The sequence below is a fragment of the Caloenas nicobarica genome, chromosome 7 (genome assembly GCF_036013445.1).
Source record: "Caloenas nicobarica isolate bCalNic1 chromosome 7, bCalNic1.hap1, whole genome shotgun sequence".
Taxonomy (NCBI): domain Eukaryota; kingdom Metazoa; phylum Chordata; class Aves; order Columbiformes; family Columbidae; genus Caloenas; species Caloenas nicobarica.
This window is the reverse complement of record NC_088251.1, coordinates 30,571,013-30,584,169: the sequence shown is the minus strand read 5'-3', so window position 1 is coordinate 30,584,169 and position 13,157 is coordinate 30,571,013. Positions and strand designations below refer to the sequence as shown.

Here is a 13,157-nt window from a genome sequence, read left to right as displayed (position 1 = left end):
AGTCGCCCAAATGGTAACTCTACAGCTTTCCTCATATAGACATGTACATAAACAAAGCCCTTTCTGAGAGCTATGTTAGTCCTGTAAAAAGGTGTGCTCTGAGCTTAAAAGAGTTTCCTCTGTTTTCCACAGATAAAAAGAGTCACCAGCATCACCTATTATCTCAGTTTTGGGACAAATATTGTTTTATTTTAGTGCACACCTGCACAGATGCCCTTAAAAGTCAGCCTTAATTGGGATTCAAACCAAGCCTGCATGCAGTGCCTACAATGAATGTAAATCATCTTAACATAAGATGTAAGAAACACCTTTGGATAAGGATTCAGTAAAGAAATAAGTCATCATTTTATTTGGTTAAAGTAATAATTGGTTTCCTAATATATATAAGTAGTATGTTTTTAAGTCTCTAGTGAACATCCAGAGCACAACGGAACAGATGGGCTGGAAGACTTAATGCAAATAAATGCTTAGTCACGAATGTGGATTTCCAAGATTTTTTTTTTTTTTTTAACTTTGGGTGCTTTCAGATCTTTCTTTAGGTCAGAACAAAGCAAGGCAGGGAGCTGTAGTCCTGCGTATATTTATTCATGGGAACTGAATCACCAAGCTCCTCTAGCAAATGCCTTCAGCTCTGAGAAAGAATTAGCTCATCGTTCCACATATTTTCCATTTTTGTGTAAGCTCAGTTTTGAGTTCACCTGTAAGCCTATATGACTCCCTTAGTAATTTTATTATATTGGATTACTCAGTTGAGCAAGTAAGCTAATTTTACTTCACTATGCTTTGCTATGAACCACAGTTTTCTGAAGTCCCTGACAGTTGTTTAAATATGACAATAAATCAAACGGGTGATTTATTGTCTAGTGGGTAGAATCTAGGGAAACAAAGACTAGAAGTATGTTGTCTGGATTTTCTTTAAGCTACTTGCCACAATCCACCTCTTTCCTTTTCCCTTTTATCTGTATTGAGGCAGTCAAAGATCCCCAAATTCATTCACTTCTGAGTTAAAATTTATATCCTTCCTCTTCGCTAAGAGTTAAATGGGCTTGTATTGACCACCTTGAAAATATTTTTTTGTTAAAGGCATGCCACCATTGTGGGTTTGTCCCCACTTTCTCCTTTGCCACCTCCTTGGTCAGTTCTGAGTGACAGTAATTAATGCATTTAGCCTCAGACAACTATTGCTATACTATTACAACACACAATTAAAATTTAAACTACAGTATGGGCCTTACAGGCGTTACTCAAATAGGAGCCACAAGACTCTACCATTAAAATCATACATTGATTTAGCTGACAAATTAAGGAACTAACATGTTCATAAAAAAAAAATCTCACTTTAATGTTCCTGTATGAAATCAGACCAGAGCAAGACTTCCACATCTGCATTGTAATACTATCCCTGGCTGTCTACATAAACTGGTAATGGTGGTGCAATGGAGGAAAGAACAAACAAATCACTCTTTACTATATGTGACAGCCAGAAATGGCTTCATAACCTATCAACATAAGGATGCGTAAAAAATTAAGGATGGCAAGGGAGTTACTTGTCGAGGTATCTAGCCTATATTCAGCCAGTGAACTTCATTCTTGGAAGCCTAAAATGTGCTTTTCAAAGGTATTTTCTGAGTGATCATGTACCCATAACTAACTCAGTTGTTAGCAGCAAATCTCTGGATCTTGCCCTCTGCTCTTTCTGTGATGGGCTTTAACGATTCACATTTTATGCTTCCACGTCTGTGATGGTGCTGACAGGCCTCTGACAGGCAACGGGCATCAGTGCTACTGCTGTTCCTGGCAGGGTAGGACCATCAAAAGCCCTATTTTTGTACATCTCAGACAGGTTGTATTCTATGGCAAATAGTACACAGGCTTTCGCTACCTATGATAGAAAACCATCCAAGTTCAAGTGCATGAAAAATATGTGTTCATGGGACCAAAGACAACAGCACTTGTTACTGTACAGAGAATTCACTGAAAATCCATGTTATTAGAGAATAAAAACTTGCCTGATGGATGTTTAGGAAGAGGAGACCTCAAAAAGATTTGGCCTAAATCACCGTGTTAAAAATGTGTCTTGCATCTTTTCCATTTTTCTGGTTGAGTTTTTTTTATTTTTCTTTGGTATGTTTGTCTGTTTTAAAGAGCTGCATCTTCTATTTGTTTCAGAACTGTTCTGTAAATCATCTTTTCAAATTTACAGTTTAGCAAAGAACACTGACATGTCATACATTCCTTATCTTTTTCTTAGTAATACTTGAGGAACACGGTCTTCCCCAAATATTTGATTTCAATTATAAGTCAATGTCTAGAGAAAAATCACATCATTGATTCTACTTCTCAAGCCTCAGTTTTCTGTGTTATTTTATATAGAAGAGCTTTGTACACTGGCTTTCGATGTTAGACAGCAGATCATTTGAAAAGGTCTACTTCTCTTGCACTTGCAATGTTACAATCCTAAGTTGTGTCCTACAACTGTAAGTGGTCAATAAACAGAGTCTAACAGCTTTCTTCATATCAATTTCATATTTTCATGACATAAATAGTTCTATCCAGTGCCATCACACCTGTAGAGCTTTATTTCTCTGACAGCCTGATAGTTTTAGCATAATCAGGAATCTGAGTTTAAAGCTGCTGTTATTTATACATACTTCTCAACTTCCAGAAATACTGGATGTGAGACTGTTTCCCCTTTCTAGCAATGACAGAATCTCCAAAGATCCCTTTTTCCTAAGGGAAGATTTGTCTCTTCCAAAGCTACTTCCACTTGTATAATTTTCTACTCTGAAGAGTGGAGACCTTGTGCTGTTATATTTGTGTGTTCATCGCAGGGAAAGCTTTCTTATGACCAAATGTTTAGTTACTGTCCAAATTCACACTCCTTTTAATAGCTGTTGTGACAGCTAAGCAGTATCATCTGTTCAATTTAAAGAAAAACTGACAAACTTTGAAACTCCTATGTACAAGACACACAACCACACACATACATCCATGTTTGAGATATGTTTACTTTTTATATACCTTCACTAGACAAGCAGTACAAGCCAAATAAAATCAAATTGACACTTATTTTCAACCAAAAATCAATCTAAAACTTTTTAAAAGTAGTTCAAACTTTTCATTTTTGCCATGTAAAAGAATGCACGCGTGCACATGTGCATACTCCATAGCTTCTACGCCAGAGGGGCACTGAAGGTAGGAAACACCGGGCACTGAGCCATGGGATGGATGAGCAGGGAACATATCAAGGCTCCCAGTTGCATATGACACAGATGCACCTACCCAAGTGCAACCAAGTCCTGATCACAATACAGCAAAGATCCATATCTTCAGGCTGCTGCATTCACAGCTCAGCCCCCTAAAGCCTGCATTGTACATTTTTAGGACTCAAAATAGAATTAAAATGTTCAAGTGATCAGATATCATTCCAAAGGTAATATATAGAGTGAGATGGTAAAAGGGAATGTGTCAAATACCAGCTGAGAATAGGTAAGATAGCTTGAATAAAGAATGACTGAAATGAAATAGAGAAAAATAAGCTAAAATTCATAATTTAGACCTTGAATTTGCTTTCATATTTTGCTCCTTTTCTATGGTCTTATCGTGACTCTCGGCATGCACTCATATTGGAAAATAGAACAAAAATATCTTGGTTAAACTTTCAAAAACTTCTTTAACAGAAATTCAGCCAAAGCAGCACTCATTCCACCTGGGTGGAATACTATGGTGGTTTACACCAAAGACACCAGGTTTATCTTTGGTTGAAGAGGTTTAAGAAAACAGATTTAAGAAAAAAAGAAACCCCTAGGCAAAACTTACATTAAAAATATTTCTTCTTCACAATCATAAAAAATTTAAAAGCTAAGGAAAATTGCCTCCTAGATATAAGAAGGACCACAAAGAGAATAGTAATACTTCAGAAAAGCAAAAAGCAACCTCATAATGTCAGTCTTCAACATGGAGGGAGCTGGAAGAATATTGTTCAAAGGATCCTGGCTTACTGATGGTAACATGATAGTTTTTCAAAGAAAGCATGGTAAGAAATAATAATAGCTTGGAAAAAAGATTAATTTCAGATTAATCACTTATATGTCTGTGATTTATCTGAAACTTAGGAGGAAGCTGCTACACTAGAGACAAAAGTTCAAGAATAATGCAACATTCATCATTAATTTACTGCAAGAATGGAGTGCCACTGTAGCTGATCCCATTATATGACTGGTATCACAGAAATATCGAAAAGTGACCTTTACATTGGCATTAGAGGAATCGTTCAAAAACATGCTTGGATAACATTTATTATTTATAAAAAAGTGCTTTAAGAGAAGTAATATAGTTCTAGTAAAAAAGAAAACATGCCAATTAATCCTGTACAAATGATTTAAAAATGAATATAATTAATGAGCCACTAAAGGATGTAATATATTCAGGTTTTAAGGAATCATTTGCTTTCACTCCAAAGGCTGATGGGAAAATAAATGGTGAAATTTATGAGGACCCATGAAAACATATGGATGAGCAACCACAATTCACAATATGAAATTCACTGTGGACAATAAATTATTGGAAAAAATAGTTAAAAAAAATCCTATTCATTGAACTTTTAAATTACTTTTACTTTCAAAATAAAAATGAACAGACGTGACTGTTCCACAAGAAACATTCTGATTTAACGTTTAATGTTCTTTAAGGGAGAGAAACTTTCTGAAGGATTGGAAAAAAAGAATAAAAAAGAGAAGGAATAAACTGTTACTATGCCATTGCCTAAATCAATGATACATTCACATTTTGTACTGTACTTGGTTTTGATCACTTCATCAAAATTGATACACAGGAAGAAAGGATTCAGGGTAATTTTGGCAGCAAATTGACTGGATAGGGGAACAAACAGTCTCCACCAGAGCAAGGCTTTTAAAAAATACAACAATAACAATATAATTCTCCTATGTATATATATAAAAGATATACATATGGGGATACAGAGGAACCATATTACTTCATTTGTTCAAAGCAAAAATGTCTGCCCACAATGAAAAAAACCACAGGCTATTACATACATGTGGTAACTAATAATTACCCTGAAGAACTGATTGCCACCAGGTATTATGCAAGCAGTTTGCTGAGATTTACAAATGGCTTAGAAACGTGTGATTCCAGTACTAATGTCCACCTGGGATAAGACAGCAGGAGCTGCCCACGCCAAGTTTCTTGGGGATCCTGGCTTTAGCTTAACCCAGAAAGAGACTTTCCATAGGACAGCATTAGTCTATCCTTTGTTACAGCACCAGAAAACTCAAGCGACAAAACAACACTTTGTATGGACTGGTGATTTGTCTGGTAGCCTCCTCTTATGCTATGCAGAGACATTTATGAATAGGAGGACGTTTTCCATCTGCAATGACCACTTTCAATTGCGTCAGGAGTACAACAAAAGCAGCTTGTCTCCTCGGCTCTGAATCGTCCGTTGCTCACATGGCTCTGCAGTGCATTAATGGCCTTTCCATGGCTCTACCAGCCTTGCAAAAGCTGTGTCTTGACAATGGGATATGGTCACTGAGGCTACAGGGACTGTGCTGTGTTGGAAAAGAGACCTCTGCCATGGCAACCAAACGCCACAAGAGCTTTTAGGACTTTTTTCCACTATTATCCTTTTGTTTTTAGCTAGTCAAAGGGAGTAGGAAAGTCTCAGGGAAATGGAGGGAGGTAAATGGAATGGAGACAAACACCTGAAATACCTGCCTGTGCCATAAATAAGCAGCACTCTCCTGTTTTGCATTGAAGCAGCATTGCTCTGCTTGTAACTGCAGATGAACTGTGATGCTGTCTGAAGAAAAAGGAAAGGGGAAGGAGGGGAGAAGGGCAGCAGTGATTTTTTCTTTTGCATTGTGTAGGGCAAGTCCTCATTCAGAAAAATGCATTAGGGATTTTTTTTATGCTAGAGAGATTTAGATTTTCCATTTCCTATAAAATACACTTTTAAGGCACATTTACACCTCTTTCATGCATCAGTACAAGTTTACAGAGGGAAAGTCCCATTTCCTTTGCTGACATCAATTCTCCTTTAGAAAAACAGAATTTCTAGCCCTAATACTTGACATGGAGAACTTATCTGCTTATTCTAAGAGCTCAATGAGCAAGGAAGAGCAATGCTTAAACTATAAGCGTAACAGTTTAGTTGGCAATGTTATTAAATATTAAGCCCAATTTCTGTAGGTGTCTAATCAAATAACAGCCTTGGTCAGCTTTGGGGACTGAAGTAAATTTGGTTATTGTTGATGTTAATTGAATGAGCTGATGAAGTTACATAAAAATCACCCTACAATATTGAAATCAAACTTAATATGAAAAGTTATTATCACATAGACAGGCTGGAGCTGTCAGCTCCATACAGACAACGTAATTGGTATTCTGAACAGCCTGCCAGTCTACAGTTACATTTCTGGCTTAGGCAAAGCTAGCTATTGTAAATGGCAGCATGCAGTAGGCTTACAGAATAAGAGTATTTACAATCTCATGCATAAAGAGTATCCACTGACATAAGAATGGTGAAAAAGAAAATAAAAAGTAGAATAGTGTACATTTTTTTAAGCTGAACTGTTTTATTATTGGTTTTAATGCCAGGCTACATAGAAAAGTCCTTACTTAATGTCACTAGCTCTACCTCCTTTAAATGCTAACAAAGTCTCTCAAAATAGAGGCCCCACTTTTGTGAAGTATTGAGCAGATAAAAAAAAAAAAAAAAAAGAAAGAAAAATCAACGCACTGCAGACTTTGCTATTGACAGAGCTCTACCTTGCACCAAGAAAGAAAGGCTACTTGAGCCAAGGCCAGAGGGCTATAGGAAAGCTCAGCTGGGAGACAGGAAAAAAGGCAGAGTGAACCAAAGCTACTGACTAAATACTCCTGTGCTGGGAGACACAAGAGTGTTTGCATAAGGATTTTGTCCAAAAGTCACACAAAGAGTTGGGAATCTTATGTTAAAGAGCTTTGATTTGGGAGAGAGGTTGTACTATGTTACTGTGTTCCACCCAGTATGGCACTGTAAAAACCACTACATTTTGGATGCTTTCCCTCTGATTGTTCACAAAAGGTTTCAAAGATTCAAAGTAAAAAAGAAACCCAAGTCCCAACTATTTTATTATTTCCCACTCACAAAAGCATAAAGAACTAGTAATTATTCAGAATCAGTGTTTCGTTGACAACAGAATAACTTTGCTCAAAAAAATCACTACATTAATAAAAGCTGTTAACTTGTTTTGTGGAAAAAAAAAATAAAAATCAACTGACAAATGAAGGGGACACTTTTCACTAAAGAAGCAGCACACTAAGCTTTCACTATGTCTGCATCCCTTCTGTGACAACGTACTGCTGGACACACGTGGCTTGATGTTATTTACTATCTGTTTTTGCTGAGCTACAAGACGAAAAGCAGAGAAGAGAGGCAGACTAAGAATGAGAAAATGGGGACGTTTGTATTTGTGTGATGTGAACCAGGGCTGTTTTTGGCAGGACTCGGCACAAGGATGAAGGATCCCAAGCCAATATGTATCAGTCCTTGAATCCCACATCAATGCCCAGTTTAACCAAAAAAATATGTAGCGATGTCCAAGAGAAAGAAAAGTTAGGCGAAAGCACACTGACGTGTGAGAGAGTACATGTATTTTTAAAATTCGGAATATACAAAGAAAATCTTGTATTAATTTTCTGTTTTAAGAGAAATGAGCATACATTCAATGAATTCCTTGATTCTTATTCATGTTTCCAGAAAGTTCAATCTATCAACTCAAAAAAAAAAGAAAAAAACTAAAACAAACACACCCCCTGCCCCCACTCCTCTCCCCTGCCCCCCACAACCCCAAAACAAACAAACAAACAAAAACTCAAATTACGAAGGACAGGGTCTGTACCTACATAATTTAAAGCATGACATTCAAAATGGTATTATTAGAGTTACCAAGAAACTTAGAAGGAACCTTATGGCTAAATCCAAAGAAGGCAGAAGGCCTTAATTCAAAACCATAATCCTAGAAAATGATTCTTATCTGCCATTGAGTTACTAAAAGGAACTTGAGATATGGGTGGGTTTTTTTGTTTAAATGACTACGTAAATTGCTTTCCTGTGACTTAAATTATTAACTCCATGCAAACAACATTGATACAGCACAAAAATTAAATTAAGACCCCTGTGATCCAGTCTTACCTTTCTAATGCCTTCAGAAGGGTTTGATACACAATTATCTGCCCCATTATTCTTACTGATAGTCCTCCACAGTTCAGCAAATGTGTTATCCTGCTCCAAAGGATTTGTCCCTTTTGCTTTAAAGTATTCATACACTGCTGAATCCCTGACGGTACCGTAAGATATATCCATTTGTTTGGACAGATCCTGAAACGTTCTGAAATTCAAGTGATATTGAGCTGTTAGTGTTATATAGTACATTACCGAGATTTCACTCATTAAGTAGATTCTATGTCTGTCATTAGCCAGAAAGCACTTACCCTCACCAAGTAATATTTGCATATCTCTTTCCTCATCATAAAAGAAAACCAAAGAGTAATTTAATTGTACTGAGATCATATGAATTTAACTATATCTGAGCTCTTTTCCACCCCAGTAAAGGTTTTTTTTAGAGAGATAATATTCATGCTAAATATTACAATGCCAAGTTTGCACAAGAATGTAGTGCAATAAAGACTTACTTGAGCACATGAAAAACTCAGGTTATAAATACAAACTTCCAGCCCCATCAGTATCACCAGAAATACCTTGCAGAATTCAGTGGAATTAGTTTGCAGTTACACCGATGCTCCATCTGACTCCAAATCAATACGACTGTTTTAAACAAACAAATAAAAGTCTTGCTTTCAATTTCCCCTAAGTCTCTCTCTCTGTCTTGTTGCAGCCTCTGGTAAAACAGGCATTTTTCATTCACACACAGGCCTAGCTTTCATTCACTCATCATCCCACTCTGGAAGTGTAAATGGGCCTCAACTGTGAGTGGCTGTGAATGCACCATTTATTTTCAAATTGTACAGAATGTAATTCACTCGTGTTTTACAGCCTTTTCTGCAGACAAAGGTGTAAATCACTGCCTGCATCAATGAAAACCAGGCCAAGTTTCGAAACATTTCAGGTGGCATCACTGCCATCAAAAGAAGCATCCTAGCTATTTTCCACCTTCAGACTTTCATTCCTATTCCTGAGCCCCCTTCATTTGCCCTCAAGTATCAGCTCAGTGCAGTGCCACCATTTCTTTCACCCGAGCGCACACACACACTCAACCACTGACCACCACAGGTGTCAAAACTGGATCTCATAAATAATGGTTTATTTTATGCTTTATAAATGTATGACGTCACATAAGAACAACAACATGTTTCTGATATGACTAACCAATTAATGCTGGTTGAGATCAACCAAACTAAAGCGACCCGCCCTGCCTTCCCCCATTCCTTCCTTACCTCCCTCCAAAAAAAAAAGAAAAAAAAAAAGAAAAAAAACAATCTTTCGGAAAAAAAAAATCCTTCTAAAAACATCTGAAAGGCCCACAGATGCCACCTCCCACCTGTTTCCAACTCCTGGAGCCACAAAAGCAAAACATTTTGCCTTGCGGCTCTTGCAGATGATTTCTTCACAATGCTCTGGAGGAGCCTTCCTCCGGCCTGTGAGCTGAAGCTGTTTCCCACAGCTGAAGACTTGTCATAGACAGTATTTTTCTGCCACCTTCCTCCCTGTTTCACTTGGGGGATGCCACTGTTTACACTTCGCATCTGGATAAGACTCCCCACAACGCTATTTAAAGCAAAACAATCCAGGCATATACGCAATACTATACAAAAATACGTAGAAAACGCTTCCATCTTCTCCATCACGTCATGTCCAAGCCTTCCAAGTTTGGGCCCAAAAGGGCCCCTTTGCCTGGACACACCGTGTGGGAGCCGCGGCCCCAGGGCTGCAGCTCAGCAGGGGTGCCTCTCTCGCCCCCGCCAAAACTCTTCACTCTCACAAGCTGCTTCGAACAGTTTAAGTGGTTTAAACTCTTAAATTGTGTTAAGGACTTTTTATCATTTTAAGCTGTTAAGCAGCTTTAAGTAAGACTGTGTGAACAGTTTTTCTCTATATACAGTGCACACTTGTGGATTTGGGCTAACTCTAGGAGCTACATCAAATCCCAAACCTCCTGTTATTTCTCTAGCTCTGTATATGACACTTTGGTAAAGTACAAAATGAACACCATGGAGGTTGCTAGAAATTAAAATTCTAATAAAAAAATGAGACAATTTGAACGAATTTTCTTTCCCTCTTTGTTTAACAATCCTGAAAGTCATATTCTGGTCTCCTAAAGTTTCCTGTACATTTCAGTGAACAGGACCATTTTTCCTCCAGTCTTGATCTAAATGATTACATGCTACATTTACTTCTTTCTTTTTTAAAATAAGTTTCATCATATCCCATGGAATCACTTCCATCCTGGAAATGGATGGCGTAGCTGTTTAAAGACACATTTCGATCTACTCTATGTAGAAATGACTAAGCAAGGTACTCAATATACATAGGAGGGTTTCTGTGGCAACCTTCTTCACATCAGGTTTGGCATATGGATTCCAGTGTCTGCAGGAGTGCATGTTTGGTAGAAGCACAATAGCAGAAACAAGTTTAGCTAATGTTCTTTGACACAGCTTTCAGCTGATAACAACTTTACAGATGCCTACTGCTCATTCTGCCATTCTGCTTGAAAGTTTGAACACAAGAGTTTGTGTATTAAAAACAAACAAATAAACACCTAAAGTTTTAATAATGTCAGTGTTTTCTGGATCATTTCAGCTGCTTCTACTGCTAGGGAAGCTTTTTGTCAGAAATACGCCTTTTGTTTCACCTAAATTGTACTTTATTGGCAATCAGTACTTTAGTTTTAGCTAAATTACATTTTATTGACAATCAGTACTATACAAAACCACGGTACAGCTTGCTTCTCGAGCAGCACAGTTGCTTCAATTCTCTAAACATCACAGTGCACAGTGAGCAAATTCGGGGTTTAAGTCATGTCCTTTGCTGGCCCAATAAGCAGCTAATCAGTACTGGTGGCAGGGAGGGGAGCACAGCCTTTGCCTGGGTATTGTAAAACAGCTACTGCCCCTTTAGCTGGCAGAACTGCCTTAGAAGAGGTAATGTGGAGTATTGCGCGTCCTATGTGCCTTTCTCTTCGTGTCCCCTTTAATGTATTGTAAGTACAGCCACTGCCACAGGAAATTCTCCATACTGCATCACCATTGGAAATATTTCATGAGAGAGACAGATGGTTGCCAAAGGACACAGCCAGGGTCACAGTAGGTAACCAAGCTTATGAATGGTTCCTATAGCATAAATTCAGAAAGATGGTGACTGTTAAAGTGAGAAAACAACCTTATGCCTTTACCAAATGGACCGCTTAGCCAAAACTGCATCTCAGAAATTATCCTGACAGGTCTAGACCCCAGTTCTTAGTCAGTATAAAAAATGTCTCCATACGGTATTTCCGCACTGCAAGCGGAGGCGATGCTCAACATCTCCATGAACAGAGAGGTGATCAAAAGGTCTGGATATGGCAGGTACAGTCACATATATAAAAGACACTGAATAGAGATTAGTATCTCCTGGTTTTTACAAGATAAATTAAGATAATTACAACTGCAGGTTTTAATCATTGCTATTTTAACTCCCTCAGATCTGCCATTGCTAGAAAAAGTCATTCCCTGCCATACTTCAGATACTAGTTTTATCTTACAATTGTGTCATTCTCTAAAGGCAGCTGCTGTCATGGTGCTTGGACTTTTTGCAACCAGCCAGCAACTGGATCCATCTTCTTTAGCCACTCGAATTCTTAGTTCCCTTTCCTATGACAAAGATTTTGTGCATTTAATATATAAAATTATTTGCGACAAAAATGTGTAGCATAATAAGCTGCCCCATTAACCTTACCACCTCGGTTATTGGATCTCACAACCCATTAAGGACTCTCTGTAAGTGTGATTAAAAATAAAGCTAGTAAAGCAGAAAAAGTCAATGTTGCTCACTTAGAGTTATAGAAGCCGAACTTCAATTTGTAGGTAAATATATCCACTTTGTGACTGCTATAATAGGCAAGGACATGTAAACCAATTTATTTAAGTAAATGTATCTGTGGCCCATCTAAACAAAAATGCTGTCCTTTAAAACTGTATTACCAGCTAAAATATTTAACACGTGGTTACGTCTGCCAGATAAATGCAACAATTGATACATAATTTCCAGAGGAGTTGCAATTACTTCATGTAGAGTCAACCGAAAACTGGACTTTCTGCTCGTTTTATTTTTTTTACAAACATATTGACATAAACCATATGCTGCAGAAGAAACACTCAGGCAATAGCTGTAGTAGAACTTATAATTGGACCTCTGGAAATAATTGCCAGAATAACAATGCCAATTAAGTTACACTTTTTGGAGATGTTTTCTTACTTGTAAAAGATTTGTGTAGCTGTAGATATCTAGCCTAAAAATGTGCTGCCAGTATAGGTTTATTTTATTCCGGAGCTGCTATAAACCCTAGACTTTCTGGATGAATAATGTGAACAAATCTTGTCTAAGTGACAGACTAAACCTCTCACTACTATAACGGGGTGCTTTGAAGTAACTCCTGATCAATTAACTCAACTGGAGTCATCAAGATCATCAAATGTGAACAAAGTATTAAACCAAAACAAAACACTGCCAAAACTCCAGGCTTCAGTCATTTCTAAATTAAAAGAGAAAATTTAAAAAAAAGGTATTTTCTTTCTTTCCATAGCAACTTTTTCTTTTTTTTTTTGGGGGGGGGGGGCGGGATGGGTAAAGAAGAGCTTTGAACAAAGGAACATGAAAATAAGACAAAAAATCCTTACTCATTGAGCTTTTCCTCATCCATTCACTTTTTCTAAAGTCTGTAGTAGCTGCGCATCTGGACTCCTGTGTGTAAAGTCTGTGACTGCAAACGAGCCAATCAGCTGGCACTGCAGTGTGATGCAGAACTGGTCTTTTGCATCATGGTAATAACCATAACATTTTGTCTTGACATCAGCCTTAGAAAAACCACAACAGGAAAAACCTGACAGCTCCTCAATTTAGAGGTAGTTTCTCATTAGCTTTCACAAGCGCCATG

At 37.6% G+C, this 13,157-nt stretch overlaps 1 protein-coding gene across 1 annotated transcript in view; it reads right to left on the bottom strand.

Annotated features, from left to right (window-relative positions):
• GRID1 (glutamate ionotropic receptor delta type subunit 1) overlaps nt 1-13,157 on the bottom strand; it is a 516,801-nt gene that overhangs the window by 20,593 nt on the left and 483,051 nt on the right. The window contains exon 13 of the mRNA XM_065639013.1: nt 8,201-8,396. Within this exon, the coding sequence (XP_065495085.1) occupies nt 8,201-8,396 (196 nt within the window). The remainder of the gene's footprint in view (nt 1-8,200; nt 8,397-13,157) is intronic.